This window comes from Bacillus rossius, chromosome 2, assembly GCF_032445375.1.
Source record: "Bacillus rossius redtenbacheri isolate Brsri chromosome 2, Brsri_v3, whole genome shotgun sequence".
NCBI classification, from domain to species: domain Eukaryota; kingdom Metazoa; phylum Arthropoda; class Insecta; order Phasmatodea; family Bacillidae; genus Bacillus; species Bacillus rossius.
Window position 1 is genome coordinate 14,997,383 of NC_086331.1, and position 20,706 is coordinate 15,018,088.

General features: G+C 38.2%; 1 protein-coding gene across 7 annotated transcripts in view; it reads left to right on the plus strand.

Annotated features, from left to right (window-relative positions):
* The window catches only part of LOC134529126 (neprilysin-4-like), a 79,667-nt gene that overhangs the window by 42,301 nt on the left and 16,660 nt on the right, over window positions 1-20,706 (plus strand). For 5 of the 7 annotated variants that reach the window (XM_063362883.1, XM_063362882.1, XM_063362881.1 and 2 more), the window contains 7 exons: window positions 1,752-2,021; window positions 7,219-7,445; window positions 9,770-9,949; window positions 11,177-11,388; window positions 13,582-13,804; window positions 15,038-15,214; window positions 17,981-18,143. In XM_063362883.1, coding sequence (XP_063218953.1) covers window positions 1,752-2,021; window positions 7,219-7,445; window positions 9,770-9,949; window positions 11,177-11,388; window positions 13,582-13,804; window positions 15,038-15,214; window positions 17,981-18,143 — 1,452 coding nt within the window. The remainder of the gene's footprint in view (window positions 1-1,751; window positions 2,022-7,218; window positions 7,446-9,769; window positions 9,950-11,176; window positions 11,389-13,581; window positions 13,805-15,037; window positions 15,215-17,980; window positions 18,144-20,706) is intronic. The other 2 variants (XM_063362885.1, XM_063362886.1) reach the window with 1 other exon arrangement.

The window sequence follows — 20,706 nt, forward strand, 5'->3', positions numbered from 1 at the left end:
GCAAGTCCCAGCCATAGAGCGTACTCGTCGTAGAACCACACAGCCGCTACCGTTCCGAGTTATTTTACTTGATCAAAACAAAGAATTATAAAAAAAAACTACCGAAGTATGCCTATCTTAAATAACAAAAGAATAGTTTTCACAAATAATTAAACATAACAAGTAAGTAAATTAAAAATAAAAATGTTTAAACAAACCAAATGAGCCACTGAGTGCCTCAGTAATTCAAATGAGCTGCAATTATGCTGCCTGCTAATCTTCGTGTAAAAAGTTTAACGCCTTAAAACGGGCAAGTAAAATTAAACTCGAGTAGCTTGTGAATTACAATTTGCTTAAGTTTTCTTAAACACAGCTTAAAATCTCAATCATCCATGGTGTAATTAGCTCTAGTTTTAAGGACAATATTTTAATTTATGATGGTATTTTATTCATATTTGAAATATTATACAAATGAGTGTTATCCTGAGGAATATTTACCAAAAGAAAATATTGTTACGAGCACACTGGAGGTAGAAAATTTTCATTATCAAACTATAAATAATTGTACTGGACTGAAAAAGTTGCTGAAAACAAGATGGTGTCTTTCGGTGTATATCTCTTCCCTTAAATACATATGCGTAACGAATCAGCTCCGTGCTGTTTTAGTGAACCAATATTTAGTGATTTGTTAAAGTCAGCATAAAGAAAGTAAATACTGAGAGCTCAAAGTTGGATAAATGAATGAATAACAGTTTAACATCTCGACAACATAGAGGTTATAAGATAAGAATGAAGTGTAAAAGGATGAATCCATTTAGTTGGAGAAACTAGAGAACACCGAGAAAATCCACTTGTAGAAGCGTCCACCATGTTTCTGGTCACGGAAAATCAAAGTTTGAACTTGTCAGAAACAGAACCTGGATTGCCTTCTTGGGGAAGCGAGTGATCTGCCTGATAAACCACTGTGGCCTCCAATGGAATTTGGAGGTAGCTCTCGTATAGCCAGATAGTAGTAGCTAACCTGTGTAGGTATGGATGTACCTAGTGTGGTTCTTTTTTCAATTTCTAATTTCTTTGTGTTACTGTTTCTACGGTGCATGAGGTTCTGTGTTAGATTACAAATTTGTAAGAGCCTTAGTTGTAATTTTATATTTAGTCCAGTTTTTAAGATAAATATTTTTCTCTATCTGCTTTCTTGCACAGATCGGGGGACAAAATAATGAACGTAAAAAAAAAAAAGAACTTATTCTCTTGCCTCACTTTCACATTCAATTGTTAGTTCAAAATCTATTCATTAGTAGTGCAACACTAACTAATCATTTGAGACTAAATAGTTTTAAAAACTTAAAATAAATAATTTTATTAGTGATGCCAAGTTTTCTGTTGATCTTTTGGTCTGTGTCCTTTGGTTTTCATTTGTTTTGTGCTGTCCTGGCTTTTGTTTTTTTGTTTTGCTTTCGACAATGTAAAACACTTATTTTAAAGTTTAACAATTGTCTATTGACAATAATCTTTTAAAAAAAATAATATTGTGGAGGATAACACAGGTTTTATTTCTGGTACGACCATCATGGCTTCAGTTTTCCATGGTTTCCTGAAATGACTCCAAGAAAAGCTGGGATGGTTCGTTACAATGCACCTTAGAGCATGGTATATTCTTGGAATTGTTGTGAAGTTCAGTGTTTCCATGTCAAACGACCTCACTGCCGACCAGATATGAAGACCCCCACCCCGTCACTTCCATTAGCAATCAACTCGTGTCCCAATTTCAGGGGAAATAATGAACAGCTACATAGACTACACCACCGACCCTTGCGAGGACTTCTACCAGTACGCGTGCGGCAACTGGGAGTCGCAGAACCCCATCCCCAAGGACAAGTCGGTGTACGACACGTTCGAGATCCTCCGAGAGTCGCTGGACCTGCTGCTCAAGGACGTGCTGGAGGACAGCTCGAGCTCGGAGGTTGCTCGGCCAGGAGACGGCGACCAAGTCGATGCCATCTCCAAGGCGAGGAACTTGTACAAATCGTGCATGAACGAAAGTAAGTACGACAACAGTATTGTTACGAGTGGAGGAAACAGGTCCGAAATAATAGTCTTACTAATTGTAATTTTATTTATTAGGTAACATTTAAACATAATAATTTAACTGATTGTCTACAAATTAACCACACATTCATATGTCCACTTTTCACTCTACCCTATTGGAGCTTGACTCACAGTTACTCCATCTACTGTTTGTCTCTTAGCACACACCTCTGTCCCAGCACACTGCTTTTAACTACTCACTGTCTGCACTGCGACACCATCCCTGATGAAACAAACTTCGCCGGTATCGCCACCAGCCTCGCACACACACACATACACACACAACCACACGTCGGTATCGGTCCATTATATACACCTGCCAATTCCTGCCCTGGAAATGTCTTGCAGCCCCCCGAAGTTTTGCATCATCACAAACTTCATCGTCATCATCGAATCAACACTCGAAGCTGCGAGAACAATGGCATCGTCGGTACGCCACTTCACGCGACGGGTCTGGGAGTTTGCTGAATCCGAGAGAGAGAGAGATAGAGAGAGAGATAGAGAGAGGTGCAGCAGAATTTCTGGGAAGGCTATTAATTTGATTTTGTGCTTAGTGGAAGGGAAGGGTGCTATCTGCATCGTGCCTCCATCTCCCACATCACGCAGGCTGTCGTGCCGGCTGGCTGGCCAGCCTCGTAACTAATAGCATCGTAACGATATATAATAACTGACAGGCGACAGGGTCCAGGGTCAGAATGAGGCTGGGATAAATAACCAGAGCCAGAGCTCACTACCTTTGATGACATTCACCATTTACCTTGTTATATGAAACATCGACTGAAATATGATACCACGAGTGAAATTCGACACCTCTATCTCATTTTAACCTAAAAACTAAAAAAAGTTACTGAGTTTGGAGTCCTCAATTCGATCACGGCGAATGCAATGTAATAACAAGATAGTAAGAAATAAACAAAACAAAAAATAAAAAAGAATAATAAATAATAAATCTACCTACATCACAAATTTCTGAGGTACAGCGTTCGATTCCCGACAATTACAATTGTAAAAAAGTGTCAACATATCCTAACTCTGCAATATTTACCAAGTGACTGATCCCCCTCATCACATTTACCAAGGCACATGATGTTGCAGCAGTCATATTGGAAGCCATGTTGGATTTTGTTTTCATCTGCTAGAGTATGCTACTGCACTATCGTTTTTTTTTGTTGCCTTCTTGAGTGCACTAGTGTCAATCACCCGATAGTCAGGTAACATTGTTTCTATCATCTTGACCGCCATCTAGAAAATCGTAAATATCAACCAAATAATCAGAAAAATTTTCAAAAAATTCTTTAAAGAATAACATATTTCTCATAATAAGTCTTTTCATTCATTGTTTACCATGGGTAAATACATACCTCAGGCATAACAGCAACTTTGTTTCTTTTTTCTTACATTATTTAGGCACTTGACGACAAATACAAGCACAATTAAAAGTGACTTGATGTAAGCTTTTGGTAATACGCCATTGCTAAGCACATCTATGCCTGTAGAAGAAAACTACAAAAAAAAAACACAAAGGACAAAAACACAAATTAAGCAAAAAATTGCTGTTGTCAGGATTTAACACCACAAAATACACCACAACAGGAATATGGTCAACAAAGAAAAACAAGGAAAAATGGACTAACAGAACGAAAAAAAAACCCACAAATGATGAGAGCACAAAAAAATACCGAACCCAAAAAATTCAGCACAACAGTTGAAACGAGACAAAAACACAGCAAAACGAAAAGACGAAACAAACACAATAGTTTTCCAAAAACAAAGGATAAACGAAAAAACACCCAAAAATGATGACAGCACAAAAAATATTGAACCCAAAAACATTCAACACAGCAGTCAAAACGAGACAAAAACACGACAAAACGAAAAGACGAAACAAACACAACAGTTTTTTAAAACAGAAACAAGCAATCATTTTCTTTTCCAACTTCCTCAGAGAAATATGCATACCGGGTCCATACCGGGCATTGATATTATCTTTGAAAGATTTGTGCAATGGGAGTGCATGACTTGATGTTAGCTTTTGGACATACGCCATTTCTAAGCACATGCATGTCTGTAGAAAAAACTACAAAAAAATACTAATGACAAAAACACAAATTAACTAAAAAAATGCTGTTGTCAGGATTTAACACCACACATTACTACACAACAGGAATATGGTCAACAAACAAAGAAAAGCAAGAAAAAATGGACTAACAGAACGAAAAAAAAACCAGAAATGATGATAGCACAAAAAAATACCGAACCCAAAAAATTAAGCACAACAGTTGAAACGAGACAAAAACACAGCAAAACGTTGGAAAAGAAAATGATTGCTTGTTTCTGTTTTAGAAAACTGTTATGTTTGTTTCGTCTTTTCGTTTTGTCGTGTTTTTGTCTCGTTTTGAATGCTGTGCTGAATTTTTTTGGGTTCAATATTTTTGTGCTGTCATCATTTGTGGGTTTTTTTTTTCGTTTCTCTTTTGTTTTTGCAAAACTAGTGTGTTTGTTTCATCTTTTCATTTTGCTGTGTTTTTGTCTCGTTTCAACTGTTGTGCTGAATTTTTTGAGTTCGGTTTTTTTTTTGTGCTGTCATCATTTGTGTGGTTTTTTTTCGTTCTGTTAGTCCATTTTTCCTTGTTTTTCTTTGTTTGTTGACCATATTCCTGTTGTGGAGTATTGTGTGGTGTTAAATCCTGACAACAGCAATTTTTTAGTTAATTATTTTTTGTCATTTGTATTTTGTTTGTAGTTTTTTTCTACAGACATACATGTGCTTAGAAATGGTGTATGTCCAAAAGCTTACATCAAGTCATGCACTCCCATTGCACAAATCTTTCAAAGATAATATCAATGCCCGGTATGGACCCGGTATGCATATTTCTCTGAGGAAGTTGGAAAAGAAAATGATTGCTTGTTTCTGTTTTAAAAAACTGTTGTGTTTGTTTCGTCTTTTCGTTTTGTCGTGTTTTTGTCTCGTTTTAACTGCTGTGCTGAATTTTTTTGGGTTCAATATTTTTGTGCTGTCATCATTTGTGGGTGTTTCTTCGTTTATCTTTTGTTTTTGGAAAACTATTGTGTTCGTTTCGTCTTTTCGTTTTGCTGTGTTTTTGTGTCATTTCAACTGTTGTGCTGAATTTTTTGGGTTCGGTATTTTTTTGTGCTCTCATTATTTGTGTTTTCTTTTTCGTTCTGTTAGTCCATTTTTCCTTGTTTTTCTTTGTTTGTTGACCATATTCCTGTTGTGGTGTTAAATCCTGACAACAGCAATTTTTTGCTTAATTAGTGTTTTTGTCCTTTGTGTTTTTTTTGTAGTTTTCTTCTACAGGCATAGATGTGCTTAGCAATGGCGTATTACCAAAAGCTTACTTCTAGTCACTTTTAATTGTGCTTGTATTTGTCGTCAAGTGCCTAAATAATGTATGAAAAAAGAAACAAAGTTGCTGTTATGCCTGAGGTATGTATTTACCCATGGTAAACAATGAATGAAAAGACTTATTATGAGAAATAAGTTATTCTTTTAAGAATTTTTTGAAATTTTTTTTGATTATTTGGTTGATATTTACGATTTTCTAGATGGTGGTCAAGATGATAGAAACAATGTTACCTGACTATCGGGTGATTGACACTTGTGCACTCAAGAATACAATACAATTAAAAGTATTCACAAACGAATAAACAAACTACATAAATTCAAGCAGGTTTACTGTAAATTTTCAAAAATTTTCAAGGCTGGAAATAGAGGCTGGCTACATGGACCATTAGGACTGCCTGTCCACTTTGAACCATGCTTGAGAGTTGCAAAGCTTCTAAAAATGCTGCCACAGCCCAGTTAAGAACGAGGTACTCAGTCCCGCTGGCCTTGAGCATCCTACTGAATAGTTAAAAAAAATTTGAAACCATAAACAAATACTCATAAAAAACTCATAAATAGGTACGGAAAACAGAATGAGGATAAAGTTAGCCATTAAAATTAAAATTTACGACAGAAAAATTGAAGTACATGTTTCAGTGTCGAACCCATAACATATGCCACAAAGCCATCACTATAAAAGAAATTTATTCTTGCGCAAAAATATCTAGAGTGATTCTAATAGCTACACTCTGGTATAACCCATCATGCATTAGCTCAATGTGCCGAAACTTTAGGTGTTAAAATCCAGACAAGAGCACAAATGTAAATTTTTGCAAGATTTTCAATATTATTTCAAATAAGTTATTTAAACATTCTCACTACAAACAAACACTCTGAACAATTATGTTGCACCATGCCACTACATCTACCATGGAGGCCGTATTCGCTGCAATTAATGGCTACTACAAGCTTCTAGGCCAAACATACGGGACTTTCTTTCCGACACTTGTCATGTCTTTCAAACAAGGAATGATTTATGTCAAGCATATTAGACTAGGATCTCCGAACTGTCAAGCTTACAGTATGGATATAACCTGACGAGCTTAACGATAACTATAAGATGCATTTCATGCATGTAGAAGAAAAATCTCTGAATTACAAGTGGCGGGTCGACAAGGGAAAGGGAGTAAGAAGGTGTTACGTCTTAAGTGGCGTTTAGGTGCTTGTCGAGCGAAGGGTTGCGTAGAAGCAGTCCGCTTCCCCGACTAACATTATTTGCCGATTTTTTTTTGCCTAGCTGCAATTACTATCCGATATTTTTTAAAGAAGTTTTAAAATTATATTTGCACGTGTGCTTAACCCTCCAACTAATCACTTCAAGGAGGAGGAGTCACTATTATCTTTGAATATATATACTGTACAGAAGTCGCCAGCCCAGGTTAAAATTTCTAATACGGTTTTGAGGTAGTTGGTTAATTCACCGCCGCAATCGCCACCATCTCTAGGGCATCGACTTGCGGTGGTCCCTAGCGGACAAGTGTCCAACTCTTCAAACACCCCTTCCCCCTCCTGTTGAACGACGTTGAGCTGCAGTGAATGATGGATGAGGGGTGCGGGGAATGACAGCAGGCGACAGCGCTGCGCTCTAGCGTGTAAATAACAACTAAGACGATACAGGGCGTTACGGCAGCGCACTGCAGCGGTGCAGTTCCCAAGCTGCTCATCATACGCTTCTGAAAAACGTAGAGTAAATCCTATCCACTCGCGACTTCTATACAGTATATATATTCAAAGCTATTGTGTAGTTTTGAGCCACCCTGTGCGCGCAGCCGTGCTGGCGGAGAGGGGCGCGAGGCCGCTGCTCGACCTGCTGCGCCACCTGGGCGGCTGGCCGGTGCTGGAGGAGTCCTGGGACCCGGCGGGCTTCGACTGGCTGCAGCTGATGGCTCGCCTCCGGCTCTACAACAACGACATCCTGGTGGGCCAGTGGGTGGCGCCCGACATCAAGCACTCGGACGAGTACGTCATCCAGGTACAACCACCGCTAGACTGATCCAGTCCTGAACTGGACTCCTGCACTGTCAGAGATGTCTGGTCTGGACACCTGACATTGAAAATGACCTTTTTAGAATTTTGGCCGCGTGTCGGCGAATAGTACCTCTTGGTTCGGAGACGCTTGGCCTGTACACCTAACATTGTGCACGACCTGGCCTCGTGGTTCGGAGATGCTAGGCCTATGCGCACGATTTTGTGCGTTAACTGTTTTAAATGTTCGCCGATTATCGACGAAAAATACCTCTTTGCTACTGACAAGATGTGTTTGACCACCTACTGGATGCATCTGGCTACCATCTAGATGTGGTGTCAACCTACTGGACATGCATTCCTGGCCACTGAATAGATCTATCTGGCTGCTCACTGGGCGTACCTTGCCATCAACTTGACGTGTTAGCTTGACCAACCGACTGGACGTGTGTGCCTGGTCGCTGAATAGACGTACCTAACCACCGATTGGGCATAAATTGCCACAGGTTTGAGGTGTTAGCCTAATCATCCGACTGAACGTGTGTTTGACCAACCTATCTGATGTTCCTAGACAACCAACTGGTCGTGGTTGTCCACTTACTGGACATGCATTCCTGACCACTGAATAGACGTATCTGACCACCAACTTGGTGTAACTTGCCACCAAATGGACATTATACCCTTTCCAACCGACTGGTTGTGCGTGTCTGGCCAACCGACTGATGTGTACGGTCATCGACTGGACGTAGCTGGTTGATCGACTTACATGTGGAAATGCGCTGAAAACACGTGTCAAGGCATGCAAAGGACTCGTTTCGCCTTATAAGAAGACTGCAGAAATCGAGAAACGTTAGTATTTTGTTTGTTTTTTGTACTTGTAGAATTTCTGTAATACATTTTTTATTTGTAATTTGTTTTCTAACATGCCCTTTTTGTAATTTTAATTAAATTATATTTTATTGAATTAAGCAAGGTTTGTACCAAGGATGAATATCGATCGCATCTATCATTATTTTAAGAAATTATTTTTGTAATGTTTTCCGAATTTCTAGCTTAAAATGTACAGAATTTCAAGATGGTGCCCAAATTACAAGATGGCAGATGCTACAGTAATAAATGATTACTGCACTCTCGCGAGCAAAAATTAAACTAATATGTCGGTAGCACACTCTAGCAGATGAAAACATTATGTACGATCCAAGGTGGTAGCCTCCAGCAGGCGAAAACAAAATGGATGTCATGATGTCATACTGGCTGGTGTGATATCTGCCTTTGCATTAGTGGTGGGAGGTCAGTCTGCAGGTGGTTTCCGTGGAGGAAGGACCCGCCGCCAATTTTAATCGCATGAGTTGCTGTGTTTGAACGTAGGATGAATTTTTTTAATAAAAATTAAATAAGTAATTTTTTTATAAATTTTAATATTTTTTCCCACATTTCTAAGTTAAAAATGAGGGATTTCCAAAATGGCAGAAAATGGTAAAAAGTTTTAATTAAAATTTTTATAATATTTTTTATGAAGTTTTAAATTTGTTTCGATTTTCTAGCTTAAAAATTACAGATTTTTAATATGGCAACCTTAACGAAAATTTCAATGCTAGGGAGTGGGGTGATAGATGTCGAATTTCCGGAAAACAAAATGGTGGAAAAACAAAATGGTGGCAGTAAAAATGGCAGATAAAAAATGGCCGCCGGGGTAAGGTCATCCAAGATGGCAGCCCAAATGTCAGGTCGGTTGTTCATCGACCCCCTTCTCGCTAGTTGCTCCAAAACATTCAAGAATTAGCGATGTTTACAGTAAGAACACTTTTATTTTGTCCACTTTTGTTTTAAAACGAAACATACAAAGCTTAAGTCAAAATATGGTGTAGTTTCTACGGAGATTCAGTTATTTTTAAATACCAAGAAGTCCTCGTTTATTTGTATTGAACTCCCCGTTGAAAAGTCCGTAAATGTACTGCAATTTCTAACAGTGTGGCTGCTCAGGGTTTTTTTATCTGTAGAAAATTTCCTTCCTGCGGGCTGATTACAACATTCTGGAAACATGCATTATTCCACACGCACCACCGAAACACTTTCCTCTGATGATTACGAACCACACCGTGCGGAGTGAGTTTTGTTAAAATCCGTTATGTCAAAGGGACTTTAATAGGTTTTCTGATTTTGACACATAGATTGAGTTATATGTCACAATTTATGTTAATGTACTATAATAGTGTTTAATATAAACCATTAATAGAAATAAAATCGTTAAGAACGAAATGCACATGCTTTGGTTTCCAAATGATGATCCAAAAGACATGTGCCTTTCGTATTTTTTTGGAAATTTTCTAGTTCGACCAAACGAGCCTCGGACTTCAAACGAGGGATTACTACTTGGAACCTTTCGGTGTCAAATATCTTGACGCCTACAAGAATTTCATCATCGACATCGCCACAAAACTTGGTGCTTCACTGGAACAAGCAGCCACGGACGCTTACGACATCGTCGCGTTTGAAACACAGCTGGCGCAGGTAAAGGACCTCATTAACGCGACTAATAACTGTCTAACCATTGAAATTTGTGTTAAACTAGTTAGTTGTAAGGCTACCGTTGAAAAATGATGAATATAACAAGCACTTTAATTTCATCCAGCCTACACGTTTATCAAAAAATAAATTAATTTTAATATTGTGCAAATTAAAATAATTTCTGGTTATATATATATATATATATTTATATATATGTGTGTGTGTTTGTGTTTGTGTTTGTGTTTGTGTATGTGAAATGATTAAAAACAATAATTGACAAAAAATAATTTTTCATGAAGAACCTCTTGAAAAGCTATATTGCATGTTAATTGTTTCTGGTCATTCAACAATCTTCCTTGCTGTGTACTTGATTGAAAATACACCAGGATGGCCTCTATATTGACAGTGTGAATCGTATGAAGGTGCTCAATTGAATAGAGTTCGAGACAGCATTAGCATGATACAATTACAATGTAAATCTCAATTGAAATCTAATCGCGATCAATTTAATCCTATCTCTAGCGCTGAAAAATTGACACCACAGTGGTTGGTAGATTTGCAAGTGGAGGCCAACTTGAATGGTATTAAACAGATATACGCGGCCAAAATAGTGGCACACTAAGCCACGGCTCGCTACTTTCTCACTGAAAAATGCTGACATTTTCGGCCTCGTCAGTATATGATGCTATGCCCCCTTGCATATTATCTTTGCGCCATGGACTCGACAGTAATGCTAGGAGGAACAGGTTAGCAAAGAGGAATGAAATGTTTCACTGTAAGCGCATGAAAACAGAATTTCTACAACATTGCAGAGTCAGTCAGTGAGTCAGTGATGAGAGTATTTACATTTTAGATAGCGTTTTAATTATTTCTGTTCTTTCCTAAATGTTTGCATTGAGAAAAATATAAGGTGATACGAAAAAGAAAACTCTTGATATACGGGGAAAAAAATATGTAAAGATTGAAATGCCATATTTTGAATGTTCCTGAAACAAATTGAACTGTTTTAAAATATGGTTGAACATGTATCCATTTAATTTTAATCTTACAATGAAGTTGAAATACTTTTTTCTAACTTATGCACTTATTACATAAATGTTATGTAGTCCGTTCTAAGTTTATTTTCCTCGGTCAGAAATTGTTCAATGCTCAGAATCGTCATGTGATTGGTGTAAAGAGATAAAGGACAAGATATAAATGCTCAAATAGTGATGTGTTTGGTACGTGCAGATAATGAGCTCTCCGGAGGATAGGCGGAACATAACAGCAATGTACCAGAGGATCAGCTTGAACGAGCTGTGCCAACTGGTGCCTTCCATCGACTGGGAGCGCTACCTGGAGATTGTGCTGCAGAGGCCGGTCAACAAGTCCGATCCGGTGGTGGTCTTTGGGGAGACGTATCTCCACGACCTCGTGGGTCTGCTGTCACGCACCTCAAACAGGTTAGACACACACACACTATCAACCAATCTTAATCTATTTATAAGGCATTGAAGAGTGTCCCAGGGTAGAATACACGATCCCTCGCCAAACACCACGCATTAGATGAACAACTCAATTAGATGATGCTACCCACTTCGGGTTGGACCTATTATCTCAGTGGCGAGATCATCTTGCTGGTGATTCAAAAGTTTCTCGTTTGATTCCCATCACACTCTGATGATTTTTCACTTATGTAAGATCTCCATCTTGGGTCCAGGACAGGATGTTTTATTGTCGCTTCACCGCCATTCTTGTGGAAGAGGATGACATGAAACCAAAGTAGCTTTTGGCCAAGTCAACCCTAGCCACACTATGACCATATTTCCAAGACGATGGCAAGTAATAAAGAATAACTAGCCACCCACAACTAGAAACTATGTGCAACATTTGGACTTGAATTTGGGAGGCCCCAGCTTTGAATGTTTGTCCATTCAGCTTCTTTTCGGTTCCCTATAGTTTCCCAAAGTCACTCCAGGAGAACGCTGGACTGGTTTATTATATTAGGCCACGGTCGAGTCATCCGTGACTAATAATTAGTATACCACCCTTTGTCTCGTTGTCGACAAGATGTGAAAACCAGACACTACCTATGTTGCAGTCCTGCAATTCTTAACATTTTGGACTTAACTTTTGCTAGTAACTTCCGTCAACAACTGCATATATTTGAACTTAAACTCGGCCTAACTTACACCTGTTTCAATTTACAACATGTAATCAGAAAACTCGTATGATTTAATGCTATTTTTTTGGACATACGCTTTTGCAGGTTTGTACTGTTTGTCATGGAAAAATTCCGAAAATCACAAATAAATAAAAACATTAAAATAAAAAAAAATTACAAAAAAAACCAGACTGAATCCGTCAGACAAACACAGTGGGCTAACAACAAGACATATTAAATGCAGGCAGACAACAAACCTGGACAACACAGCTCACATATAAACACAGCGATGAAGATATAGTATCATGGATAAAACGACGACGATATCAATGACGAACACAGAATATTTCCAATGTGAACACTTGCGACGTTTCGGGAACTGACATATGTTTCCGTCATCAGGCACAGACAGACTTTCCCTATCCAAGCCTTCCCATAGAAGTTTTCACTTCAAAAATCAAGGTGGCCAAAATATTTTTTTTGACGTGAAAACGTCTTATAAATTGATGAACGCCGGCTGCACGCACGAAATAAGCATGACTCATTGTCACGTTCCGCCTAAGCCGAGCGTGCAAGAACCGGCCAACCACCGTGCGAGAAAATCTTTCATAATATCAAACAGGTTAAGGCGGGCTTTTTTTTAACTAATTGCTCGTGATTATATTCAAACAAATTATTTAAATTAAAATTTGCAAAAACTGTAAATAATATTTGAAAATTAAAAAGTACGCAATTTTTCATCAATGTTTTCTTATGGCTAGAGACCTGCAAAATTCGCGGTTTCGATGGCCTTCAGGATAGACTGCACATACCCCTGTACACTCGCGCAAATAACGCAAGTTCATTGGCTGCCGACTTATAAGTCGTCTCAGCTGGTTTGTCTGTGATTCGATCCTTCTCTGGTTGAGGGTTTATAACTGGTTGAGATTCGTCCAGATGAACAGTAAGCCAATAGCAAAATTATCTAAGAGGTATATGTGTTGGAATTCTAGCCTATCACCGAAGGAATCCGCGAATTTTGCAGGTCTCTACTTATGGCGTTATCACTAGAGCCACGGAAATTTCGCGGATTCATTTAGTCGCAAGCTAGAATGCAAACCTCCACACTGTCGCACTGTGTTCATGATTAAACCGCAGTTATCTGGACACGCCTCTCTACGACCGTGAGCCAACGACGCCCAGCTAGGAGAGAAGTAAGCGAATCAGGTAGTGCCAAATAACAAGGATAAAAATGTTCTCGCTAAGAAATCAACCAAAGGGAAAGTAAACATGTGTCGAGCACACCTATAACTTTGAATTCTATCCTGAGGCCAGAGGAATTCGCGAAATTTCCGGGACTCTAGTATCACGTAAATTTATCGTCCGTAAACCGACTTTACAGAAAACCCCATTTTTTTTTTTCGGAAATTCGACAATTTCGAGGTTGTCAGGTTGTCGGGTGGTTCCCAGAGGAGACGAGGGCGCTGATTGGCGCTGGTGGGTGGTGACGCAGGACCGTCGCCAACTACCTGCTGTGGAGGTTCGTGCGCCACCGCACCAGCAACCTGGACGACCGCTTCCTGGAGGCCAAGCAGCGCTTCTTCCTGGTGCTGTTCGGGCGCGAGGAGTCACCGCCGCGCTGGAAGAACTGCGTCAACCACGTCAACACCAACATGGGCATGGCGGTGGGCGCCATGTTCGTGCGCAAGTACTTCGACGAGAGCAGCAAGAACGAGGCGAGCGCGATCACCACTCTCTTCATTTGGACAACAACTGCATTTCCAAAAGGGGGGGGGGGAATATACCTTTTTATAAAGAATCATTAGAGACCCGTAAAATTCGCGGGTTCAATGACCTCCAGGATAGACTCCAATATCCTCTACACACTCGGGCAAATGCCAACTGTTCATTGGCTGCTGACTTGTGAGTCGTCTCGACTGGGTGGCCTGTGATTCGACACTTCTATGAGTGAGGGTCTCTAATTGGCCCTCAGTCCTTCAGATTAACAGTGAACCAATGACAGAAGCAAAACTAAGGTATAATTATTTGAATTTTATCATTACACGAAATGAACCCGCGAATTTTACGGGTCTCTAAGAATCATCAATCCCCCCTATTGAAGCGGGAAAATTTGTATTTCAAGGTGGAAAATGGTTATATTTAAGCAGTTTTATTATCTAACAACTGATTACACAGCACTTTCTTTAACCCCGTTTGCCCCCACTTCAAGGTTTCAGAGGGGGGGGGGGGGGGGGGAGCAAAATACCCTTGTCCCCCCCCCCCTGTTGTTGCGCCCCTGATTTGGACACTAGGTTTTACTGTTGATACTTCAAAAAAACAACATACAAGATACAAATTAGTATTTACATTGATGTTTAGCACTAGGAATGTACTTTTTTTTTGACGTGACAACGTCTAATAAATCGATGAACGCCGGCTGCACGCACGAAAAAGTGTCCCGTAACGCACATTGTCCCGTTACGCTGTGTCCTGTTACGCTCATTGTACGCTTGCGCCGTATCTATCTTCTCTTCCACTCGATTGGAACAACCATCGATTTTACTCTTTCGAGGCACATTAAACTTGAAACACTCCCATTCGTTTCCTATACTTTTCCTGTCATCGTCCTATTCTTAACAGAATAACACAGATTGGAAGAAGTTAAATAGCAAACATGTATAAAAGTTATAGTTAAAATAATCTCTTCGTTAAAGCAATAAACATGTTTGAATTAATGAGTGCAAATAAAAGTAAATTTATCAATTAAATTGAAGATTTCATTTCACTCCTTCTTTGTATCCATACAAAATAGTGATAATTCAATAAAAATGATTCAATTTTATTCAAAAAAGTATGCATTAATTTCATCATTGTTTTGTTATGACGTCGCGTTAAACTATCGTTTGTAAACCGACTTTACAGACAATTTTTTTTTTGTGATTTATGTGTTTGGTTCATTTCCTCCTCAGACCCTTCAGTTGACAAGAGAAATAATGCAATCTTTTAAAGAAATTCTAAACGAGACCAGCTGGCTTGACGAGGAAACAAAAAAATTTGCAGCGCAGAAAGCAGAAGCCATGATGCTGAAAATTGGCTACCCGGATTTTATTTTGAGTTCAGGTGAACTCAACGAGCGCTACAGAGAGGTAAGTTTGCCAAAGTGTGATAGTAATATTGTTAATAACCATTTTTAACGCATTTTTACAAAGCAAGCTTTTTATGTCACAAATTATAATTAATTCGTTGATTCACAGGAATCACAAAAGCATTGTAATAATATTATTTTGTTAAATATAGGAAACATTGTAAAGTAAACAACGTTAAATTTTATTCAGCTTTACTACTTATTAGTCCAAAAAATGTTGAAAAAGTAATTAATAGATTTTAAAAATCAGTAATACTTTAATACAATCAATTCATTGTTTCGTGTATAAAAGCATTATTTGTAACAAATAAAAATAGCAAAGAATTTTTTTCCTCTGTAATTCCATATTTAAAATGTTAAAAATTTAAGTGTTTGGATTTTATTTGTAGAACAAAATTGTTTAGACTTTCACAAGATGGGCGCAATTATTGTAAATAGTGCACATGGTAACAGTGGCAATGTTCAATAATATTAAATATTAACTTGAAATGGATAACAAATTTGGGTGGAAAACCGATCAGTGCTGAAAACCGAAAACTATCTCGGCTCCGGCCTTGATGCGCTGACATTAAACATCCCTGTCTTTCATAAAACGTCCTCAGCTACGCTATATTCCAAAGAATCTCTGGAGAAACACAGGTATCAAGTGACCATCATGCTGGCGACCACAGGACCAGGGATATCTCTCGTTGAAAACAGTCTTGGTTGCTCTAAAATAGCACAAAATAAATTTACGTCACTATATTTACATTACATGTAGTATTTACAACTAGTTTGTTGTAAGACGCCTAAGGCGCCCTTTGAAAAATGATGAATATAAAAAAGCCTACAATTTAATATACACGAATATATTATTTAAAATTTCAAAATTATTTCATTATTGTGCAAATGAAAATTATTTCTTATATATATATAAAGATAAAAAAGGTATTCGACTTAATATTGTTTTTAATGAAGAACCTCTTGAAAAACTTCATTGCGTGTGAATCGTCTCATTCAATAATGTTTAATGAATTATAACGACGTACACGCGTAATTAAATTCGATTTTCAGCGATAAATCGAATATTTACTTAATTTGCGAAGTTAATATTATTCAAACTAGAAAAGTAAAAGAATGATTAAAATCTCACAAGTTAAATAAAAAGAAAAGCTCTTCTTTAACTCCTAACGCCATATTTTGGTAAATGCACTTCTTAAAAGATATAAAGCATGGAAGTGTTGCTGTGTGTAGAACAGCAAGTGTGGCTACCTGCAGAGTGCTTCAGACTCCTGGAGGGTGACTTCCCGCCACACGCTGGCATTCTGCAGGCAGGCGCTGTCTCACAGCGCTACGCGATCATTAAGACAGTGAAGGGCGTAAATACATGTAGGATAACACCATACCTTAACCCGAAAATATCATTACTTAGACGTTTAACGGGACTCAAGCATGGCGGCGACCAGTTACCGCCCAGACGAACATAAAATTGTTAATTAAATGCGAGGTTCTTGTAAATATCTTAATGCTCCTGGACAGGATCAACAGAACTGAAACAAGCAACTGAATAAATCCATTCTTTGTTGTTTCCCTTTTTTGACGTGTCAACATCTACGCGCTCGGTATACGACTTTTGGTAGGAGTAATTTCGTGGATGTAAAGGAAGTCGAATATGAACGGAAATGCGTAACCCCGCTGCCGAAGTCGCCAAGATGGCGGACCCACGTGTAACAACATAAATCCGCGGATAGTCACTTTCGTAGACATTAGGGTGCATACCAAACGTATTGGTGTTCCAAATTAAATTTTATAATGGTAACGTTACACTGAAATATATTACGTACACTAAAATAGTTATTTAAAATACGTATGAAAACTTTAATTACAATATTATGATAAGTCATATTCTCCTTTTAAAACCTCAAAAGGCTCTGTAGCACTGCGGTAGAGTGCATGGGCGTTTTTTTTTGACGTGGTCATTGGAAAAACAAATTTAATTTTTTTAATAACATTTTAATACAATAATATTAAATAATAATGTTGAAACAGCTCAATGCGGTAAAGTTTAGATTTTATAAAATATTCACAGACTGATTTAAATCTTTTAAGCAAAAAATAAATATGTAAACATTTACTTAGTGTTATAATATGTGTTTTAAAATGTTTCAAATTATTATTTTAGTAATGCCACAGAATAATAACTTCAAATGTGTGCGGAAACTTTAAAGTATTAAATTTTTTTAGTAACAACTACTTAGAAAGTATTTTAATAAAATTCATTCTCGAAAATCAGGTCCAAAGCCGGCTTTTAGGCTTTTTAACTATTTTTCTCTGTTATCGAAGCCGTTACTTATAGTTTAAAATTTCCGTGTGTTTCATGCTGCTATCTGTGCATGACGGTGGAAAGCAACGTTTACGATTTAGGCAGCGAATTCTAGTGGTGGGCGCAGAAATTAAGTGCGTGATACGCGTCTAGAAATTTTGGAACTTGAAAAGCGATTATTTTATTGATCAATATATTTATGAAGCTCGGCATTATTTTAAAGGATACTACATTTTGTGTCCGAGTTTCGCATTATAAGTTTATTTGCAACATGAACAACATGAGAACACATGAATTTGCTCGTTACCGAGGTTTGATGTTTACACATCACTGAGGAGTACTGAAAGACTCTGCAGCCGCTGCAGTAGACAATTGCCAGAATTACCAAGCACACAGTGATTTGCGCAATAAAACACCGATATACGTTTCTACAACTGGCTTCTACTGCCGTATGTGTGTCTACAGTTGGTAATAAACCCCGACGAGTATTTCGAGAACACGCTGAGTGTCCTGCAGTTCCTGGCGAAAGCGGAAATGAACCGTCTGGGCTCCACCGTCAACAAGACTCTGTGGAACGCCCCACCCGCCTTCATCAACGCTTTCTACAGCCGCAACAAGAACCAGATAAGTAAGAGCTCGACAGCGTGCGGTCGACATCGGTGTTTTCTTTGTTTTTGACAGTTCGCGCACTTTCGAGGCCCGTTCGACAATGACGCGGCATCACGTGATCGGAGACGCATCTCTCGGGAACGGAGCTCCTACAATGGCACTCGTGCGGACACGGGCCCGTACGTTAATCCCTGCGACCAATAGAAAACGAGCATTTACCTGCGCTGCTAGCCATGTTTTTTTTTGTTTTTTTTTTAACTTTTCAAATACGTTTAAAAATTGTTTCAAGTACAAGCATATCATTTATTAATGTTTTATTGACGTGACAACGTCTAATAAATCGATGAACGCCGGCTGCACCAACGAAAAAGTGTCCCGTTACGCACATTGTCCCGTTACGCACATTGTCCCGTTACGCACATTGTCCCGTTACACTGTATTTATTCATTTATTATTAAAAAAAGTAGCATCTGTCGGCGAGTGCAGTAATAATAGGTTATGTTAGATATTTGATTACAGTTTATTTATATGAAATCTTGTTCATAATTATATTTAAACGAAAAGTTAATGTGGTTTTCATTGCTTATTACAACAACAATTTCGGCAATAAAGGTTAATTATTCTTGCATTTTAAAAATCTTATTACTAGTATAATTTCAAATATTTATTCTTTTATTATTAAAATAAAAATTATTCAATTTTATTCATAAAAGTATGCAATCATTTCATCAATGTTTTGTTATGACGTTGTCACGTTAAACTATCGTCCGTAAACCGACTTTATAGAAAACCGATTTTTTTTTTTTTTTACTTTTCAAATACGTTCAAAAATTGTTTCAAGTACAAGCATATCATTTATTAATGTTTTATTTTTGTTAGATATGTTAATCATGATAGTTGCGTGTTCTCGATGCTATCTTTTTTATTAAATTAATTCTTCGGAACCATAATATTCAGTCTCATTGGCTGTCATATGATACGTTTCCCTGCCACCATAGAAGTGGGCAATCCGTCTCCGTTTACGTGATCCGTTTCTCCGTAAGAAGACATCTTTGCCAGCTTTTCTTCTTTCAAATTCTTTGTTTTTGTAGATGGGAATTATAGATTTTTTTTTAGTTATTATGATTTTGAGTAGAGGGGAAAATATCCCCTCAATTTCCCCCTGTGTAGCCCCTGGTTTCCGTATCAACGTACACCTGGCATGAAGAGTGGTTGGTGGCCGTGCGCGCTAGGGCGCCAGACTCGTCCGTAGCAGTGTGAGGGTTGAGCACACATAGTTGAAGTGATCCGCGGCAAAGAGATCCATGCTCCAAAACTAAATTCAAAGTTCTTTTTTTTTTCCAATGAAAAGTGTGCTAGTGGCATAGCTAACGCAGCGCACTCTGATTAAAAAAAAAAAAAAGCTCTACGTTTCCTTGTAGTTCAAAACTGGCACGGGTAGATTTTGCTGGCATTAACGAGAAATTTAGTTACTGGATCTTTTTTTCTATTATTTCCTCACAAACGCGGGGGAATTTTGCACTAAGATCACTTTGCCCCGAAACACTTATGTTAGTTACCACAATCCTCTGAGTCTCTAAATGACCAGTCAGCATGTTCTTCTCTGGGCGTAAAAGTCAAAGTAAAAAAGCAAACTGTATAAAAAATGTCGAAGTCCCTGACCTTTATATTGGTCGTAATGGTCGAGACGACAGAGCTCTTTTTCCCTGGCCTCCATGTTCACCTGACATAACACAATGCAATTTTTCTTTTGGGGCTTCATACGTTCGCCACTATTTTATGATTTGCCAGAGTTGAGACACATAATTGAAGGGGCTATTCTTACATTACTCTGGGCTTGTTAACCAAAGTGTGGGAAGAAATGGACACTAGTTTGGATGTGAGTAGTATAGTTTAGCTGGTCCGAGCGCAGGAGTCGGATGAGGTGATTTTGAAATCACGGCATCTATCTTGTATGACCTTTACCATGACCTTTGACATGACCTTTGACCTTGACCCCGGCGGCCATCTTGGATTCTATAACTTTACACTTTTCGTTACGCCCGCCATTTTGGACGTGTATTACGTCATCTTTGCACCTTTAGTTACTGTCGCCATATTGGATTTCAGAATTTTGTAATTTTCGTTACCTAACCAACAACTGGATGTGGCTGGCCACTGACTGGTCGTGTTAGCCAGACCAAGCAGTTGGTTGGGCCTAGTCCTCTAACTGAACGTTCTTTGTTGCTGACTGGATATGCCTGATTAATTGACTGTCACGTAGAACTGCCCTAAAAACACATGCAAAGGACTTCCTTTGCCTTCTAAGAAAGCTGTAGAAATCGATAAATGCTTGTAATTTGCTTTTTTGTCCTTTTAGAATATATAATAGTTTTTTTATTTGTGATTTAGTTTTTATTTTCGAACCTGTCTTGTTTTAGTAAATGTATGGAATATTTAATTAAAATAAATATTTGCAGCAGTCAAGAATCGAACAGAGGACGGATATCTAGTGAATCAATCATTATTTTAATAAACAATTTATTTGATGAATTTTGGAATTGTTTTCCGAACTTCAGCTTAAAAATTACGTAATTTTAATA